At 36.6% G+C, this 19647-nt stretch overlaps 2 protein-coding genes across 2 annotated transcripts in view; one reads left to right on the forward strand and one right to left on the reverse strand.

Annotated features, from left to right (window-relative positions):
• The window catches only part of LOC140170876 (ectonucleoside triphosphate diphosphohydrolase 5-like), a 40280-nt gene extending 32005 nt beyond the window's left edge, over positions 1-8275 (reverse strand). The window contains exon 1 of the mRNA XM_072194375.1: positions 8246-8275. The gene's annotated coding sequence lies outside the window, so the exon portion shown is untranslated. The remainder of the gene's footprint in view (positions 1-8245) is intronic.
• Positions 8276-8468: 193 nt separating this feature from the next.
• Positions 8469-18274, forward strand: LOC140135404 (large ribosomal subunit protein mL66-like). The gene is made up of 5 exons (XM_072157275.1): positions 8469-8665; positions 14695-14726; positions 15603-15704; positions 16653-16776; positions 17432-18274. The coding sequence occupies exons 1-5, from the start codon at positions 8494-8496 to the stop codon at positions 17554-17556; spliced, it is 555 nt and encodes a 184-aa protein (XP_072013376.1). The 5' UTR covers positions 8469-8493; the 3' UTR covers positions 17557-18274.
• Positions 18275-19647: the final 1373 nt, after the last annotated feature.

A 19647-nucleotide genomic window follows, 5' to 3' on the forward strand; every position in this document is an offset into this window, starting at 1 on the left:
TCTTTCTGATATCAAATAATTATCATTTTTTGAAAATCACAATATAATACAAATTTTATGACAAATTATAAAAGTTTAATATTTTTCAAATTTTTGATATATAACAGTCCTCGAAGTAAATTATATAAATCTAATGATATATTCTTAAAGTGTATGTAGCAGGGGAGGAAAGGCCGACGGTCAATTGAAAATTTTGACCTTTCATATTGAAGGTATGGATTTTTTTCCCAAAAAGACATGTTTTTTTTTGGTGTTTTGGGAAAAAAAAATCCATATCTTCAATCTGAAAAGGTCAAAATTTTCAATTGATCGTCGGGCTTTTCATCCCACCTACATACACTTTAAGTATAAATCATCAGATTTATAAAGTTTACTTCAAGTACTGTTAAATATCAAAAATATCAATTTTAATGATTTGCCATAAAATGTGTATTAAATTGCTAATTTCAAAAATCAAAATTATTTGATATCAGAATGACATTCTTCGTATTCAGAATGCAATTCGATATGTCTGATGTGCTCTGATGTCCCAAAATAAATACTGTCCAAACGTTCATACCCCAGCCCTTAAGCGTTTCCGTACGGTTTTCCTAAGCATTTTTAGAGGGTTTTATTTAAAAGGCGCCCAAGAATGTGTGCCAAAAATCATTTGCCCCCCCTCAGCTTCGGGGTCTGAATTATTTTTTCAGGGCCCCACTTTCAGACCTAATAATAATATTAATTTCAGGGCCCCTTTTTGGCCATGATTAATGAATGTCAACCCTATAGAAAATAGTGTAAATTAATGTTCTACAAGAAAAATTAAGGTGAAATTTTTAAAGCCCCCACCCCCCCCCCCCCCCACGGCAATTTTTCTTTGGGCATTAGCCCCCCCCCCCTGTTACAGTGTTTGTGAACGTTCCCAAATATGAACCCTGTGGTGTGCGACCAACTGGGGGGTTAATAATTTGCCCCATAAATGAAATCACTCAGTGCTGAATGACACCGCACCACGCAGGGGTTCAGGGTAACATTCTCCAGTGACGAAACTAGACTTTCGCAATCAAGAGAACAGTTACATGTAGCTGGGGGTAAATCTGCCACCACCACCAAAGGGGGCTGGGGAAATGCTGATTTTTTATTGAAGAATGTGTTCATTTGGGGAAGTGTGAGTGGGGGCAAGGATAACAGTCCCATGCTGGAGGTATTGTGCCACTGTCCCAGCTCTACCCTAACAAATTTTCTAAAATCCTATTTTCTTTTTCAGACCCCCGGTTCAGACCTGCCAAAAGATGAGAGCTACTGTACAAGTAACAACCAACTGCCAGTCACCATTGACCAATGCCCCTGTGAGCCATTCCATGTCGCTTTTTGCAGCAGAGGCAGACAAAACAAAGGACTGAAATAACAGAGTTCAGAAACGCACTTCACTATGTTGCTAATTGAAGAACAATACTAGTATTAAAAGTCGGGACTCATAAATTAGGTGTAATGGAATGTGTAAAAATTATTCAGATCTAGTATTAGAAATATTCAATCTAGATCTAGAATCTAGATTAGAATATAATTTAATTCAATTTTAATTTAAGGGATTAAAAATTGCTTAGATTGATTTTTAAAATCAAATTAGATTGAATCGAATTGGATTTTAAAAATCAAAGCGATTTTAAAAATCGAATTAGATTGAATTCTAGATTGAATGTTTCTAATTAGAGAATAAAGTAATTGTTTTTAACCGCTGGAGAGCATCTATCGTCTCATATAACACGGGCGGCATCATTATTTTAAGTAAAACAAAAATAATGATGTCGCCCGAACTCGCCCGTGTTATATGAGATGATAGATGCACGACAGCAGCTCAAAAACAATACCTTTATTCTCGTTCTTAAACACTTTCATTCAAATAAAAATATCAAACGGAATTACAAGTTTTAATCAAATTAAATCCTACATTTTGCAAGGAATTATACCTAGGGCTTAAAATCGATCAGTCCAGTTGTTGCTATGGGCCTCCAATTGGTTCAAAAAGTTTAGTACGCCTATCGCGTCGATGCACATGCGCTGACCCATGTGGTAAGAACCAATAAGATTGCAGGAACATTCTCAAGTGTTTAAGAATAGATTAGAATTCAGTTAAATTTCATTTAAATGTTTTAATCCAATTTTGGACTTGTCTCTGATTACAATCACTAGTAGACTGATTTTTTTAGTTTGAGGAATTTGTAGGGAACGTATACTGGATATCAGTAGCGTAGCCAGCGGGGGGGCAGGGGGCAGAGTGCCCCCTGACAAAAAAATGATAGAAAAAGTGCCCCTGTGACAAAAAATGAAAGAGAAAATCAGGAGGGCAAAGGAAAAGAAAAAGGGCAAGCAGCCCCTTTTCTAGCAAAATTCAGGGCCAAAATAGTGTAAAATACAAAATTTGTCCACGCTTCACAGCACATTGTAACAATAAAGCCCTTTTTAGCGGATAATGGGCGAAAATAGTGTAAAATACCATTTTCAATAAGGACCTTTTTGAGAAGCTCGAAGACATACAGTCTATATGTATTATATGATGCAACTGCAATTTTTTTCGTCTGTGCCCCAAAAATTTAATTTTGCCCCCCGACCAAGAAAGCTGGCTACGCCCCTGAATCCAGCTTCTTCCATCACAATAGTAGAGGCTAGAAAAAAATTCCCATCATTTATTCTCTATTTAGTAGGTGTGATGAACTATTTTGGTTTGATTGTTTATTGATGCCAAACACAAGCAAACACAGAACTTCATACTGTTTTAATTAAAAAAATAGTGCTTTTTATTTTTTTAAATTTCTTACAAATCTCAAAATAAACAGTGATCAAAAGTACATACCGGCCGTATTCACCATGCTTTCTTGTTGTGTTTTTTTTCATGAACTCTTGTCTTTTTTATATAGTGTAAAAATAACTTGAGTAATGAATTGCAAGTACAAAAAGATCATTTGTTTGTCTATTGGCAGTCACTAGTATTTTGGGAAGGCTTGTGTGCAGGCTTCAAATTTCAATGTTTTTTTTTTTTTTTTGGGGGGCCTTGAAAATGGGTGCCCCAAAAAAAAAAAAAAAAACCCAACAACATTGAAATTTGAAGCCTGCACACAAGCCTTCCCAAAAGACTTAAGCCTTTCCAATTTCCCAAAAGACTAGCAAGGGCACCAAGGCCAACAAGTGATGAAGAATGCCTTGAAAATGACAAAGATATGGGGCACCAAGGCCAAAACTGAAACAGGGCAGGCAATGGCCTTGGTGGCCTCACTGCAATTCAAGTCCTACTTAATATGGTACTTTCATAAAAGACTAGTATTGACTGACACCTGCCAATGCTAGTCTTCATGAAAGAAATAGCTTGTCTGCCAATAATAAAGCATTTACAAGTCGAAGATTTAGGACCAGAAGGCCCTATCTGCAATAGCTGCCAGGTGTCATATTTTAGATATGTACACTACATAATGCAAAAATTATTGAGATGTCTACATGGCAGCTATTGCAATTGGGGCCTTCTGGACTTAAACCCTTGAAGTGGATACTCATCATATTAATTATTGGAATGAAGGTACACCTTACCCATCACTGCCACCCCCCCCCACACACACACACCCACCGGAACCCTAGTTTGACTCAAGTTCGGTAGTGACGTTGGTGCAAAATTTTTTGGGCCGGGTGGAGTATTGAATCGCTTTTCGTAAAGTTACTTGCGTGAGAGCGCACATGTACAATGTTGGTTTTAGGGCTCTCAACTAACAGGTAATTATGTACTTGGGTACGGTACCGATTTAATTTTCGAAAAAATTATTTAAAAAAAATACTTTTGCTTCTATTGAACAGGCAGGGACAAATTGAATTAGTATGCATTGCTAGCTGTTCAATAGAAGCAAAAGTAATTAAAATGTACAACTTAATCCAGTTTTTTGAATTTTTTTATATTGCCGTATTTCTCTGGTTTCCAACCTCGAATAACAACTGAGTAATTTAAGGCCTATAACTGCCAGGTTATTTTTTCAAATTTTGTAAAAAAAAAATTGCCATTTTTCAGGTACTTTGACCCGGGTAGGCCAAGAACAGGCGGGAACTCAGAATTGGTGAGAGCCTTAGTTGGTTTGTAATGGCACAACCGCGAAAAGACATTGATGTCATTAGGCCTACCGAACTTGAGGCGAACCAAATAAAAATGCCTGCACATTGAACATTTCCAATCATTCTGTGCTATAATTTACAGTCTACAAAATATAGTATAAGGAACTCTGCATTGTACTTGTAGGCATCACATGTCAGTGTCACTTTTGAGATCCTTATTGTTTTTATAATTGGAGTTCATATTAACTAAATTACTACTGCATCGTGCATGTAGTTAGTTTATGCACAACATGTATTGCTATGCAAGTATTTAATTTCTTTTAAAATGTTAAACCTCCAGATAAGATTTTTCTTCAAAAATTAAATTGTTGACTTTATCGGTCCAGCAGCATGTTGGGAGAGTTTCAAATGCATGCAACAGATAGTTTACAGATGCCAGCTGTTCCCTTCCAAATCATTATCTTTTCGGTCTGACAAGAATTGCGCCATTATCCTCAGTTGTTCTACTGCACCTGGAAATGAGAATAAAATAAAATGTAAAATAATATTAGCCAATGATAAATTACAAATTATTATTCATGTATCAGGATTATAGACTGCCTTTTACCATGGACAGCACCATTTGAGGTTTGTAAATTGGGATCCCAAAAATTTGGCATACGCAAGGGGGGCAAAGAATTTTGGCAGGCCGAGAGGGGGAAGCGAATTTTGGCGGGCGAGAAGGGGGGTGAAGTGATTTTTGGCGAGCCGTTTGGAAATCACCCCGGTTCATAATTATTGCACAGCCCCTATGTCAATGATGGCTGCAGAATTTGAAAACAGTCATTTGCCCATAAACTTAGCTAATTTTTGACATACAGACATGGTGGCAAGAACCCTCATTTTTGAGTTAAATCATCACCTTTTTAAACAAAATAATTAAATGTAAAGGACCGTTCACAAACACTTGTAGGGGGACTTTACAGACCTCAAAATTTCAGGGACCTCCTTTTTGACATGAAAATTATGGGTCAACTAACCCCATAGAAAAGCATATAAACTAAATTTTTCCAAGAAAATTTGTGGTCATCACCTGGTCATTTTTTTCAGGTCCCCCCGGCCCCCCTTAGAGAGGGTAAACAAATTTCAGGGCCGCCCTTTTTGCATCATATACTAACAAGTGTTTGTGAACGGTAGACTATAGAAAAATTATCAAATTCGTGGACATTGTGGAACATTCAACTATGCGGTTACCCGGTTACTCCGCGACTAATCATGCTGACTACACGCGTGTACAACGCTACTCTACGCGTCCATATTAGCGAGGCTATCTGCGTACAACTGCTTACTACGCACAGCCACGCAAAGAGTATGTTCCACGATGTCCACGAATTTGATAATATTTCTATAGTATTGGTTTTAAAAGAAACCCACCTTGCAGAGTCGTGTACACAACAAGCAACACAATCCAACATCATGCTCAGCTAGCTGTACACAGCTAGCTGTATGATCAATTGATGCATATGAAAACATACGGGCAGTGCAGTACATGGTTACTGATGGTAGTCAATGGAACAAATCTCGATATCTCGTCATGTTTTCGCCGTCTATTCGATGCGGGATTCGATGTCCGTGGCAATATTTGTCCTTAGTCCATCTTATTATTTGCTTCTCTGATACCGATGTGTGTGTGTGAATGTCCCACTGGGCGCAGCCATGTTTGTGATCGAGGTCAGAGGTGAAATCTGTCAATCAAACTACTTTGCGATATTTTAGGGAAATATTTTGCCGAAGGCATTGAGGTGGTGTGTGGATGATAGGTCATTGAAGCTAAAAACACAATAGAGAATATTTATACCATTCATTCATTCTATTACAGGCTATTCTAATTATAATATTTTCCTGTGGCCAGAGGACTGGCCAAATGTTTTGGCTGGTCTGTCAACTGCTTTCCCGCCACTGAAACAATGGAGATAAATTTTGAATTTTCTCCGCTTGTCAATATTTTCAGTTAATTTTTCTTACATATTTGTTTCATGATTACCTAAGACTACATGCTAACAGTTTTATAGCATAGTTGGATAAGTTGTTTATTACTTTCTGGTGGTTGAGTGAAAATTACCAAAAATCCTCATAGACTTTACACACAAAACTAAAAATTATTTGAATTTCATGAAATTTTACATGATGTATTTTTACACCAAAATGAACAATATTAGGGGTTGGCCCGTTAAAAAATCAAAACTTTTGTATTTTTGAATCACCCTAGCCTACACATATTAAATACAGCAAGCTGCATTCAAATTATACATGCACGATACAAGTGGTATTCCAGAAACTCTGCACATCAGTGACATCACTTAATTAATATTACTACCGGTAGTGAACAGCAAGCTTCAAAGCTTGAAAGTGCGCCCGCTTTACTACCTGAGAGCAATCCGGTTGCGGCGTTTCAATTTATTACTTGTTTAGAAATCCACAAGATCAAATAGAACGGTGAGTAATGATTAGGCCAAGTAAAAAATAAAACATGTTTCACGTCCGGTTTTGAAAAAAAAGGAGGAAGAGGGGCATTTTATTTTCTATTTTTATCATAAAATTGGTGTAAATACCCATACTTAGAGCTGTTTTAGCGTATATACAATAAATGCCTGGAAAAAGGAGGAGGCCCTTTTTTATTTGTTGTTCTGAGAGTTACACCCCCTCTAATGATCACAAAACCTTCCTAAAGTATTTCTTGTATCTTAACAAGGCTATAGAAAGCATCCCTAGTTCCTAGACATATTTTTTGAAAAGTTATAACTGAATTTCAAAAAATAAAAATATATTTGAGGAAACCTCAAAAAAGGAAGCGGGAGGGGACGTGAAACATGTTTATTTTTTTATTTGGCCTTATTTACTTGTTTTTAAAAATAAACTTCTTAGGCCAGTAATAAACTACGTTTACGGCCGACAACTATAGTTTGAATGATATTTATTATCACACGAGGAAATAAAAACAAACGAATATGGCGCTTCACGTGACGGTAGGTCAGGTCAGTGGTCAAAGGTTTTTTATCGCTAAATCGCTGGCTGCATGGATATCGTATCAAATTCAAGTGATACACTACCGTCGTATTATTGACACCAATTTCTAATTTCGACATTACTATTGCGAAAGGTTATTCCATTATCAAATTAGTAGACTTTCTGTAAAAAACAAAATTGGTGCCTGATGGGAAATACTAGTACGCCATCACCGGATTGCTCTCAGCTCTGCTAGCTGGCGCTCTTTAAGCTTGCTACTCGCATTCAACAGGCAGAGTTCGCAAAACTAACGGCGTCGTTATTTGCCAACCCTAATTAACATGATCAAGGGATCGAAATTAATTATTCATAACCGATCGATAACTGGCCTCATTTTCTAAGTAGCAAGCCAGCGGGATATGTCATATGTTTGCGTTGATAATAGAACAACCGTGAATCTAGTGTCACCCCCTTGGTCAGACTCATGACACTTTCAGTCTTCAATCAACAGTAACACAACACTACTAAGTATTATTAGGCCAATTACAATTGATCCTTAGTTTCCTGTTTCCCTCGCGCGTCCAAAATCAAGAATGGAAAAATATTTAATTATTTTATTTTTATTTAGGTATTTTCATCTTTTAATTGACTTTTTAATTACTTTTATTTGCTAATTATCTGTTTTTGATCATCTCAACTTTGATTATGAATATAAAAAAAGAACATTGTAGAGTCCCTTACTAATATTAATGTAAAAAATCAATTATAAAGGTAAAATAATTACACCCGTAGTCTTAGTCAAAATGACCAAATGGACTGTTGATAATAGTCACGACCACATTTTCAAAATAAAGAAAGTAATAGATAATTAATAATTAATAGATAATTAATAATTAATAATTAAAAGTCACCTCGTCCTTTATTTTTAAACTTGAAACAGGAAACTAAGAATTAATTGTGAAGGGCCTTATACACAGCAGAGGCCCGGAGCAGAAGCAGAGGCCCCAGAGCTGAGATTCATGGATGGATTGTCAATTCATACTCAAATGAGACATTTCATAAACTCTAAATAAGCATAAAATCATCACCACATATTCTAGCGACATATGCATGAATTATTTTTAGAAAATAGTGATGCATACATGGTAAAATAAAAAATAAAACATTGACTTCTTCACTTACATTGTACCAGCCTTCTAACATGTCATCAATATAGGTGAACTTTGACCTGATAAACAAGATAACCAAGTTATCAACTAACAATTTTTGACATTAAAAGTTAAATAACCTAATTTGTGTCTTTGTAATTTAACTTTATGATAATAATAAACATTTTTACAGCATTTTAGTCTAAATTAGCCTATATAAATTGACTGAATAATAATGAATTTATTTTAAATATCTGTACTGATCCCGGTTAAATAGGTTAAGGCAATCATGGCGACGACAATGCTGATTTCGGGTGTACGAAGAGTTATAACATCCAAAATTTTGCCCATTTCCTCACGTTCTTTATTTCATAATGTAATATCCGAACAAACTAATATAATACGAAAGCTAGCCGCTGTAAGGCTGATGTCTTCCGAATCACAGAACAAATATAGAAAAGGTAAAAATCAGCTGTGAAAATATTCGGAACTCCATGACTCCGTGACGGGTTGCCGAATTCTGCAGCCTCTGAATACTGCACTGTATAGAGTAGCTATTAAACTGCCTCTGCACTGCATGTGTGATACATGTCTTAAATAAAAGTAAATTAAATTAAACTTAAATATGTCTTAAATAGTTTGTATGTCTTAAAAGGGCATTTCGTGATCCGCAGCCTCATCCCCCCACTTTTCCCAAAAAAAGTTGAGATTTTTATATTACTGGATACCTCTGCCATGATGTTAAGGCGAGGTGGCCTAGTGGTCTAAGGGGGCGCAGTACTAATTCAGCGTCCCATAGGATAACGTGTGAATTCGGCCTACTTCAAGCGCCATTCCTGACGTCCCTGCAATACTTGGCAAAATAAATTTGGTATCAAATTAAAGCTCTGTTTCTCTAGATTCCAAAACATTTGTCGGCATATATCGATGACCATTGACTTTTTTTTCGCTATTTTATGTGCAAAAAAAAATAGCTAAAATATACTAAACTCACCACTCACATTTCAAAATGGGGTTTTCTCTAAATCCATACAGAGAATTGCTTTTGAGATCAATTGTCCAGTTTTTTTCTGCATGTTATCATTAAAGACACTTGTCGAATTCATATGAGCCAATATTGAGTGATTTAAAGTGAACATGGCGGTAGATATGGTCGCTACAATCTCATGTTCACTATGGACTATATTAGGCGAATTTCGTTGTTACATAAAATGCGGAGTGATTTAGTGTTGCGCCCTCTTATAAGGTGTTAAAAGTTTTAAAATCCACATTTATTACTCATTATGTAAACTAGAGCAAATTTGAAGCTCAACACCGAAGATTTAATGTCTCTGCGACATTCCGTTAAAGAGAAATGATGTTTTAAAGATCAGTGCCGAAATGCCGAAAATCGAATATTTCGACTTTTCCTCCAATATGCTAAAGTTTGTACAAAACCCACAAAACTAGTGACATACGACAATTTGAGCACGTCTTTGAACCAAGTTTAATTTCTTTTCTAGATTATCAGTGTTGCCATTTTCTTTTGCAAATCATTTATTACTGAGTTTGAAGTATAAATACCCCCGTTCCAGTGGTAACAATTACGATCTTTTTGCGTGAGGCCTACTGAATATTCAGCAAAACGGCTTCATGCAGATTAACAATGTCTATTAACCTTAAAATCCATTTTTGAGCCTTTTTGAGGATTTTTGGACGCATATCTAGACTTTGTAGGCGCCTGCTCGGCCAATAAAGTTTTTTTTCCAATAATTTTTCATGAGGATGACTTTTTGTAATCTTTGTTTATCATCATGATTGAAATAGAACACATTTTGTGAAGCGCATCTCTTATTTTCTTGCGAAGAATGCAAAAGGAACGCGTTCATAACGACGGCCGTTACAAGGGGGGCTTAGTACTAATTCAGCGTCCCATAGGATAACGTGTGAATTCGCCTACTTCAAGCGCCATTCCTGACGTCCCTGCAATACTTGGCAAAATAAATTTGGTATCAAATTAAAGCTCTGTTTCTCTAGATTCCAAAACATTTGTCGGCATATATCGATGACCATTGACTTTTTTTCGCTATTTTATGGTGCAAAAAAAATAGCTAAAAATATACTAAACTCACCACTCACATTTCAAAATGGGGTTTTTCTAAATCCGCCACAGAGAATTGCTTTTGAGATCAATTGTCCAGTTTTTTTCTGCATGTTATCATTAAAGACACTTGTCGAATTCATATGAGCCAATATTGAGTGATTTAAAGTGAACATGGCGGTAGATATGGTCGCTACAATCTCATGTTCACTATGGACTATATTAGCCGAATTTCGTTGTTACATAAAATGCGGAGTGATTTAGTGTTGCGCCCTCTTATAAGGCGCTGGACCATTAGGGAGAGTTGAGCGAGGGGTCCGTGGTTCGAAACCCCATCCTGCCCGATCCTTGTTGCTCACTCTAAATAGTTCCAATAGGTCGGAAATATCATAATCATAAGCTCTTTCAGTCTAGTAGAATATAATTGTGATATTTCTCCTCGTTCCCATCCACCGTGTAGAATGTGCAGGTGTACACGGTGGGTGCCCGGCGCCTCGTGGTTCGAATGGTCACGTAAAATGGCGGTTCCGTGTGTCAGACGAGTCAAACCTGAGCACGTAAAAAGTTGCAGGCCGTATCGAAAAGAGTAGGGGGATCATCCCCGGGCTTGTTACCTGCACGCTCCCTAGGTCCCAGGGCAGTAGTAGTTGTGAATACAGTGATTGTAGTAGATTAGTTGTGTTTAATAGTAATGTTGTGAAATGGTGATTTAGATTGATGTTAAAAAGTACACTGCTTACTCAGTGGTGCGCCTGAAAATAGGCGGGATTTCCCAAAATACAATACAATACAAAAGATGGCAGATGATATTAATGTTTGTGTACAAAATATTTCTTGCAGATCAATTCATTTAGCCAAGATATCGTGAAATTTTAATTTTGTTCTGGTGCACCAGAACGAAATTACAACGTATTATCTATGCTATGGAGCAGTGTAATACACATAAATCATGCATACATGTATCTCGCAAACGCAAAATCGGATTCAGCTGAAATTTGGGGAATAGGCTTTTTTCGTGGATATCTACAGAAAAATGTCATAAAAAAGAGGATGCTAGGATCACGAAATACTCCTTTAAAGGGCATTTCGTGATCCACAGCATCATCCCCCACTTTTCTCTGAAACCTCTGGCTACATATTATGATATTTATGTAAAAAAAAATTTGTGCAGATTAATTCGTTTTGCAAAGATATCATGAAATTTGAACATGAATTACAACACATACCGGTAGTCTAAAGAGCAGTGTGATACACATAATCATGCACAACTCACAAAGTTTACGCAAAATCGGAATCAACTGAAATTTTTTTTCTTGGATATCTACTGAAAAATGTCATAAAAAGAGGATGCTAAGATCACGAAATACTTCTTTAGTTTGTATGTCTTAAAAGTTGAATTTATACTCAATCGTTATGCAATTCTCCCGCATGCTTAATATTAATGTTTATATCAGCAGGGGGGTAACACTTGATCTGCGGTCATAGGTGTTAGTATTCTTAGTAACGTATCTGGCGCTGTTTGGCTGGACTTGTTCCACTTTCTTGATGTTTCTTTGAGTGTGAGGGTCCCATATTGTAGCTGCATACTCAGCAGTATATAGGTCTCACAGAAGTTGTGTACGTAGGCTCCTTAATCCTGTGTTAGAAGTTGCGCTGGAGGAATGCACAGGTGGAATTTGCTTTTTTGGTGGTGATGTATAGGGGGAGATTGGGGTTAGTTGGAACACTGGGTAAGTTGAAACATTGTATTTTTTCTGACACAAAAAAATAATTTGGTAAAATACTGGCACCTAGTAATAGGTATTAGTAAGGGTCATCCACCAAATTAGCAACAGCACTGATGCCCCACCAGTGTTGGCTTGGGAAAGGAATATCTGTTTTTTGACTTGCTGACTAATTTGTATACCCCTCAGAAAAGATGCGTTATCTCCATGTTGTTTGAAGATTCAGGGGATTATTTTTTGAGTATCATAAGCACTAGTAGTAAGTCCCAGAATAATGTTAAATAAAAGTTTTATTGTATTTCTTATTTTGTGTAATGAACTTTGAAATGTAAAAATAGGCATCGGGGTTAGTTGAAACTTTTGAGGTGGGGTTAGTTGAAACGTGAAAATCAAATAGAAAAATATGGTTAAAAACTTGACTTTTTAAAAATTTGTAACATGTTTACCATTTCTTCAATATTGCTTTAATATGGTTAAAAAGCAATAATACAAGCAAAAAGTGCACACAGAAAGTACATTTTATAATATTTTAGGCTTCTCATATTTTTGTCCATGGTGACACTCGTCACCTTGTGTCCAAAGTATTGACCCAGCTCCCACATATTTATTTATTCATTTTTCACACTGATTGTATGTTAAAGGGTGCCTTCAAGGGAAGTATAACCCTAACAACACAATAATAATTATTTTGAAATTTTTACAAGCCATGTTTCAACTAACCCCACCCTATGTTTCAACTTACCCCAGGGGTGGGGTTAGTTGAAACACTTTTTTTCAAATTTTCAAATTGGATTATATGAATAATCATAAGCAGGTCCAATAAAATTTAAGGCTGTATTTGTAGCATGTATGTATATGTTTATACTGATATGGTTAGTGTTTCTTGAAAGTAATCGGTTTGCGTTAAAAAGACGATTTTGTGAAAAATGTTTCAACTAACCCCAATCTCCCCCTACATGTACATGGTCGTTGAAACTCAGCTTGTCTATGTTGAGACCAAGATATTTGGCAGATGACACTTCTTCAAGAGTGATACCATGAATGCTGTAGGAGAAGGTGATTGGTTTCCACTTCTTGGTAACGGGCACCACCTGGCATTTGGCTGGATGAAATTGCATTTATAAGCCATGTGTGTTCCCACTTCTGCAAAGCATAGATCTTCTTGCAGTAAGGAAGCATCATGATGGGACGATATCCTCTTGTACAGTGCAGTATCATCAGCAAACAGGCAGGTTGTCGAGCTCTTTATGCAGTTCGGTAGGTCGTTGATGAATGCCAAGAAGAGCAACGGTCCCAGAACGCTGCCTTGTGGTACACCTGAAGACACATTGGCTTGAGTGCTAATTTGGCCATCAACCAGGACTTGCTGTGTACGGTGGCTGAGGAAATCCGTAACCCATTGAAGAGTAGGTCCACGTATGCCGTAGTGCTGGAGCTTGTGTAGAAGAAGCCTATGTGAAACCTTGTCAAAAGCTTTAGCAAAGTCCAACAATATCATGTCTGTTTGCCCTTTTTCTTTGATCCCCTTGGCCAGGTCATTGATGGTCAGGATTAGCTGTGTGTCGCATGATCTTTTCTTTCCGATTCTGAAGCCATGCTGTGCATCTGAAGCCATGCTGTGCATCGGAGTGATCGGACAAGATCTTTTCTTGAAAATCCATGCACCCGATTGGTCAGTTCAGTGCACATGTGGTTGTAATGTGAACAGCTCTGTGTACTGATGGTTGGTGGTTTCCCAACTGTGCAATTGATCATCATGGTGGTGGTACCTGGTGTGTTCTCTCTCAATAAGTTGTACAGTGCCAAAGGTGGAAGTTTGATTGTGACACATAATAGTCACGCATTCGATGCTAGGAGTGTGTTGCTATTGCTGGGTCATTCTTCTGTAAGGTGCATATTTGAAGGTTTGAAAAATTGACATTTCAAAATGATTTGTCTATTATTTTTTTACAGATTAAGAAAGAGATATGTCTCCAGTGTAGTAAAAAGCGTTTGGCTCAATCTTTATTAGCAACTTGATGGTGTTTTTTTTGGCTTTTTCTGCAGCTAATGTCATCTCCGTCACTGTCTTCATCTCTGTCACAATTGCACCAAACTGATGCCAAAAATGTGTCGCACATTGAACATTTGTTTTTTACCTACAGAGGAAGGAAGTATAACCAAGATTATGCAACATCTCATTACATTTCCATTTGACCAGTTTTAAGGTCATAGCAGGGCATTATCTGTAGAGTGACGTAGATGATGTCAATGAATGGAAATGCTCAGGTCATCTCCGTCACGTGACGGAAATGAGTCTCTCACAGTAAAATTATCTCAGAATATCCGTCATATGCTAATTAATTTACCTTTATCAATAATGCACTGATGAATAAATTCAAAGCAATAATTATTGACAGTATTAAATGGATGTTCTAAAAATGTATTTTATGGCAGTTAGAATACTTAAATTGTCGTACCTGCAATCGCTAGTGCCGTGATAAGTTATGTATAAATGCCAAAGCAACGAGCGGTGCATCGCAATTGCTCGACAATCGCGTAAAAATCAAAATTCAGCTTTATAATTGGAGAAACTTAAATTTGTTTTTTTTTGCTGCACGCGTCAATGAAGTATAATAATAATGAGATTCAAGCCTTTTTCAAATTATTAATTTCATATTTTTGTGTCATTTAAAATCTTTCATAGTAACTGAAGAAACAGTTGGTGATGCCACAACGGTAAGTACATAAAAGGTGTCTTGTTGGACTTACAATAAACCATCTTCAAATGCAGTGAATCTGTCTATTGTTAATTTACTTAGAACCAATTCTCACAGATCAGGTGAATCTTGACCTAAGAATTTTTTGTTTGTTGTGAATCATGAACTAATATTTCTGCGCGACAAAAGTTGAATCTGACTAATAATATATTTTTTTGAGTGTGAACCAAGGTGGAGAGGTTGACGAGGGTATGTTTGATGCCAACATTAGGGATTTTGGAAGTACCATTGCTGTTTTTAATAGTTTGACAAAATGCCAAAAACAAATAAGCTGTTTCTGTGTCCTCACCCAACCAACCCCAATCTTAAAAATCTGAAAAAGAGTTTTTACTGTACAATTTAGGAAAACCGACCCTAATTTTGAAATGACAGAAGTTATTTTTCTTCAGAATTGTTGACATCCTGAAATTTCCTCACATTTCTTAAAACTGATTTAAAACATGAAATAAAATAATAGAAGTTGTGCATATGACGTATCATACCATAATGGCAGACTACTCAAATGCATTCAACAAAAGCATGATTGCAATCTGTCGCGACAGTTTGTCTCACACACAACAAATGGACTACGATCAAATAGGTTGATGACAACATTTGATTCGACTGCACTGCACCATGATTACGGTGAAGGACACCGGTTCAAATCCTTTGGAGCCAATCAATAATTTCATGCACAACCTCTATTATGCCTATTCACATTACCCATTTCTTTTTTATTTTAAAAGCTATAATACTTTTGCTGTAATCTTTTACAATCGGGTCAGCCGACCCTGTCTTCTACAGAGATTGCAAGGACACACAAACAGTTTTTTTTTCTTGCAATTTTGTGTTTCAGATTGGAGCAGATTACAGTGATATTCCTGAAGATTTTCATCCGGTAGATAATGCACACACAGCATGCCCTATTTGCAGCAGAAACCTAAAGGTCACATATAAGGTATGTTATTATGATAATGAACACACGACATGGCCTATCTCACTGCAGTAGAAATCTTGAGGTCACATGGAAGCCAGTGGCGTTGCCAGGTATCCCCCCCCCCAATCATGGTCGTTGGTTCATTCAAGGCCTTTGGTACACGAAAGGCTGTTGGTTGGAAATGGGGTCAACAGTAGACAATTTATGTGCACTGTTTATGGAGAGTAAAGAAGTAGCCCAAGTACTTCCAAAATTTGATGTGACTCTTCCCTTTTTGCCTGCTCGCAAAATTGAATGATATTGAAAGAGTGAAGACAAATTTTTTGCTCTCTAACACCACCACACCCCACCCCACCCACACCCATTTTAGATTTAGATTCTTGAGCGTTGAACTGGACAAAAGAAATTGGGTCAACAATTCACAACTTCTGTTGGCAAAAATATTTCTGTCGGTACATTAACAAGTTGTGCCCCACCCCCTGATTCCAAAAACCTGGCTGCGTCACTGATGTAAGGTATGTTATTATTCTATGACGCCTTGTTTGTACACCCATCAGCTGTGTGAAGCTCCCGATAATCATGATAATAAATATTACGATCATCTAGATGATACACACATTGTAGGTACTGGAATGAAATAGCAATTTTCTTAGTTTCACCTCATTTGATTGCCTCGAAATTAAAAGGGGACAATGTGATCAGTAGCTATCAGTGAAAACTAACCTTTAAATACGAATCTATTTTTTATGCAAATCACACATTATTGCTTAAATGGGTCCATTTTCTATCACTTTGAACTTGGTTATATTCATAAATCCTTTATAAAGAAATTATGGGAAATTATGTTATCTTGGAGTAAAATTTTGCCAGCCCTGCCTGTTGCTGGTAAGATCAGCAAATGTGAAAGAAGTTAAACATACAAAATGTATCATTGAGATTGTTGATTAATTTTTTTTGTTTTTTGTTCAGGATGTGCTAATTTTGAGTCAGTTCATCAATCCTCAAGGAGGTTTGTTACCAAGGCGACTGACTGGTGTCTGCAAGAAGCAACAAGACCATTTAGCCAAGTGTCTTCATCAAGCACATATAACCGGTAGGTGATAATGATATCATGAGACGGTATGCAACCAAGGGCGATGGAGCTACTTATAATATGACCAGATTTGATCTGGTGTTGATTTCTCCCAATTTCTCCCCTATAGACCCCAACCTATCCCTATACCATGGCCTTATCCTTTGCCTTAAACCCTACCTCTTATAACAGGTACCTATGACCACAGCAAGGAGACAACTTAAGGTGATTTTCTCAAATCACAATGGACAACTATGTCACAATAAAAAAATAGCATGATGTGATTATTTTATGGTTTTATTTTCTGTAATAAAAAACTGAACTTTGGCTTTGAATTTTGAACTAAAAACGAAGAAGATTTACTCACGGTTTCATCAGACTGGCAACTCATCACATCTGACTGTTTCCTTTTATGGACAACAGGAGGCACCGTAGAAGGTGTGACAAGTTGGAAACGTCACTAAAATGTGAGTAAATCACCTTCATTTTTAACTGGAATTCACAGTTTAACTTGAAATCAACATTCCTAATGAACTTGTTCAAAGAACAGAACTTTAGTTTATACATTTTGTGTTTGGAACCATCTCAGTAATCGTCTACATGTAATGAATAAGAAGGAAATGGCAATTTCTTTACTGTCAATAATAATGATTTTGTTTTGTTTTTTCCTTTACAGGATTAATACCAAACCACAAACCACCTAAAGTATATGGATCATTCAAAGAACAAGGTTGGAAACCAAGAAGAAAGGTGAAATACCACAGATATGATGGTGGAAGAAAAACTGGACAATGGACATAGCTTTCTTGGCAGCAACAACTGGTGGACTTGTGGTTTCGACCACAGAGTTATTATCTATGAATTAACTATGTGCGACATGGTTTGATAACTTTGACTTTTGACCACAGAATTACAATCTAAATTAACTGCGTTTTACATTTGAAGTATCTTTGAAGTATCGGCTGAACATACACAATTTTAATTGAAGGCTTTTGGCATGTTCTTGGAAACATGGATGTGTTGGGCGTAAGAGGAATATTTTGAGGCTCGCATTCAAATAATGCATTTTTTATTCTCACATGCCTTTAATCAAGTGTCATGAGAACATCAAATTACAGCCTCTACTATACTTGTAAATTGCAACTCATAACATTGTGGATTGATATAGCATGGAGTACATGCAACACATAATGATACTGCGCAATATGTGACTGACGCACGGGTGTGTGAAATTATGTAAGCGTAAGTTTTGACTTTTGACACAAAACCAAAAAGCCAAGATTGTTTGTGTTTTGCTCGGCACACAGCACATACTGTCATATGGTGGTCCCAACCTTTCAACAAGTAACCCTTTACACTTGGTCAACATTGAAACACAAAATGGTGGAAATGCATGAATCTCAATCTGTATTAGTTATTTGAATTCTTGATCATGGTGGAACATACTTGTTGCGTCCATGTAGCGTACTCAACGAGTACGGTATTAATTTAGACATGTGCATGTAATCTTCAGCATAGCATTTGTCAGGGATGTAAGTTTTCTGTATTTTTACAGAATTCTGTATTTTTTGTAGTCCAGATTTACGCAATTTCTTTTATTTTCAGCCTGTTTTGGGGCTTTTTAGCCCGAATTTCCGCGCTTTTTTCCCAATTTTCCGTATTTTTCTTCCGGCTTACTTACATCCCTGATTTGTACTCTCTTGTCTTTATCACAGAGCTACAAGCATGCCAAGTGTTCCACCATGACCTAGATTGAATAATTAGTTGAAATACCTATAGTTGGAGTTGAGAATCATTGCTCTACTAGAAAATGCATTGTCATCACAATATTTGGAAAACATTTGGCCTAACTAATGACAATATCAGCAAATTTAGTTTTCAAATGCTTCTGTTACTGTAAATTTCAAGATACCATATAACAATTATTTGGGGATAAAATAAAACAAGATGCAAATTATTGTGTTGAACTTGTTCCCTTTTTTGTATGAACGGGTTTATTTTACAAGAAACAGATGTTCACATAGACTGTCAAGTTTATATAAATATTTACAAATAAAGATAAGTTTTTAGATAACTCAACATTAATAAAGCATAAATCTGGTGGCGAGAGACATCAAAAGCATAATTAAATTTAAAGGCACTTGGTTTTTAAAACTCGACTATGTCACAAAACCTTGCAAGATTATTTTGGGGGCTTAAAAATAACTGTTTGAAAAACAATCTACAGTGTAGTTGAAGTATTGCCCAGGCTAGGAATGCCCAGAGCTAAATAATGTAAGATATGCAGTAACTTGATATCTAATGATGAATTGATATGGCTAGTATTTACACCAAATAATGATAGTAAGCATGTGGCACATTTGAAAACCAGGCGTCTGTCTCAATATAAAGGAGGAAAAAATCAAATTGTCCCATATCTCGATCGTTAATGTTGAAAAAATAAAATAAATGTGCCACAAGTGATTGCTATCATTTTCATTACAAATTCAACCACTATTTCCTTTTTGTTAAACTAATTTGAGCAGACTATTGCTTGTGCCTTGTCCATTTAGTAACACAAAACACATCATGGTCAGGCCTTTTATATTATGTATGCCTGGACCAGGAGCTAAAAGAGCTCCTGTTCCCAAAGATGGCTCCTGGTCCTATAATAGTTTACAGTGTAAAATATTGGACACACCAGGAGCCAAAACTGGGCAACCATGGGGTAATAAAAGCCTGGGTGCCTGCTTATAAGCCTTGATCATGGTATCATCTGTTTATAACCATCCAGAGCCACATGTATGCATACATGTACCAAACTTCCGGGCAGGGTACATGCTGTAACATTCTGAAGACAAGGAATTTAATCTTCAACAAAATAAAGGCACTTCTGTCCAGATCCAAAATCGT

This window comes from Amphiura filiformis, chromosome 1, assembly GCF_039555335.1.
Source record: "Amphiura filiformis chromosome 1, Afil_fr2py, whole genome shotgun sequence".
NCBI lineage: Eukaryota > Metazoa > Echinodermata > Ophiuroidea > Amphilepidida > Amphiuridae > Amphiura > Amphiura filiformis.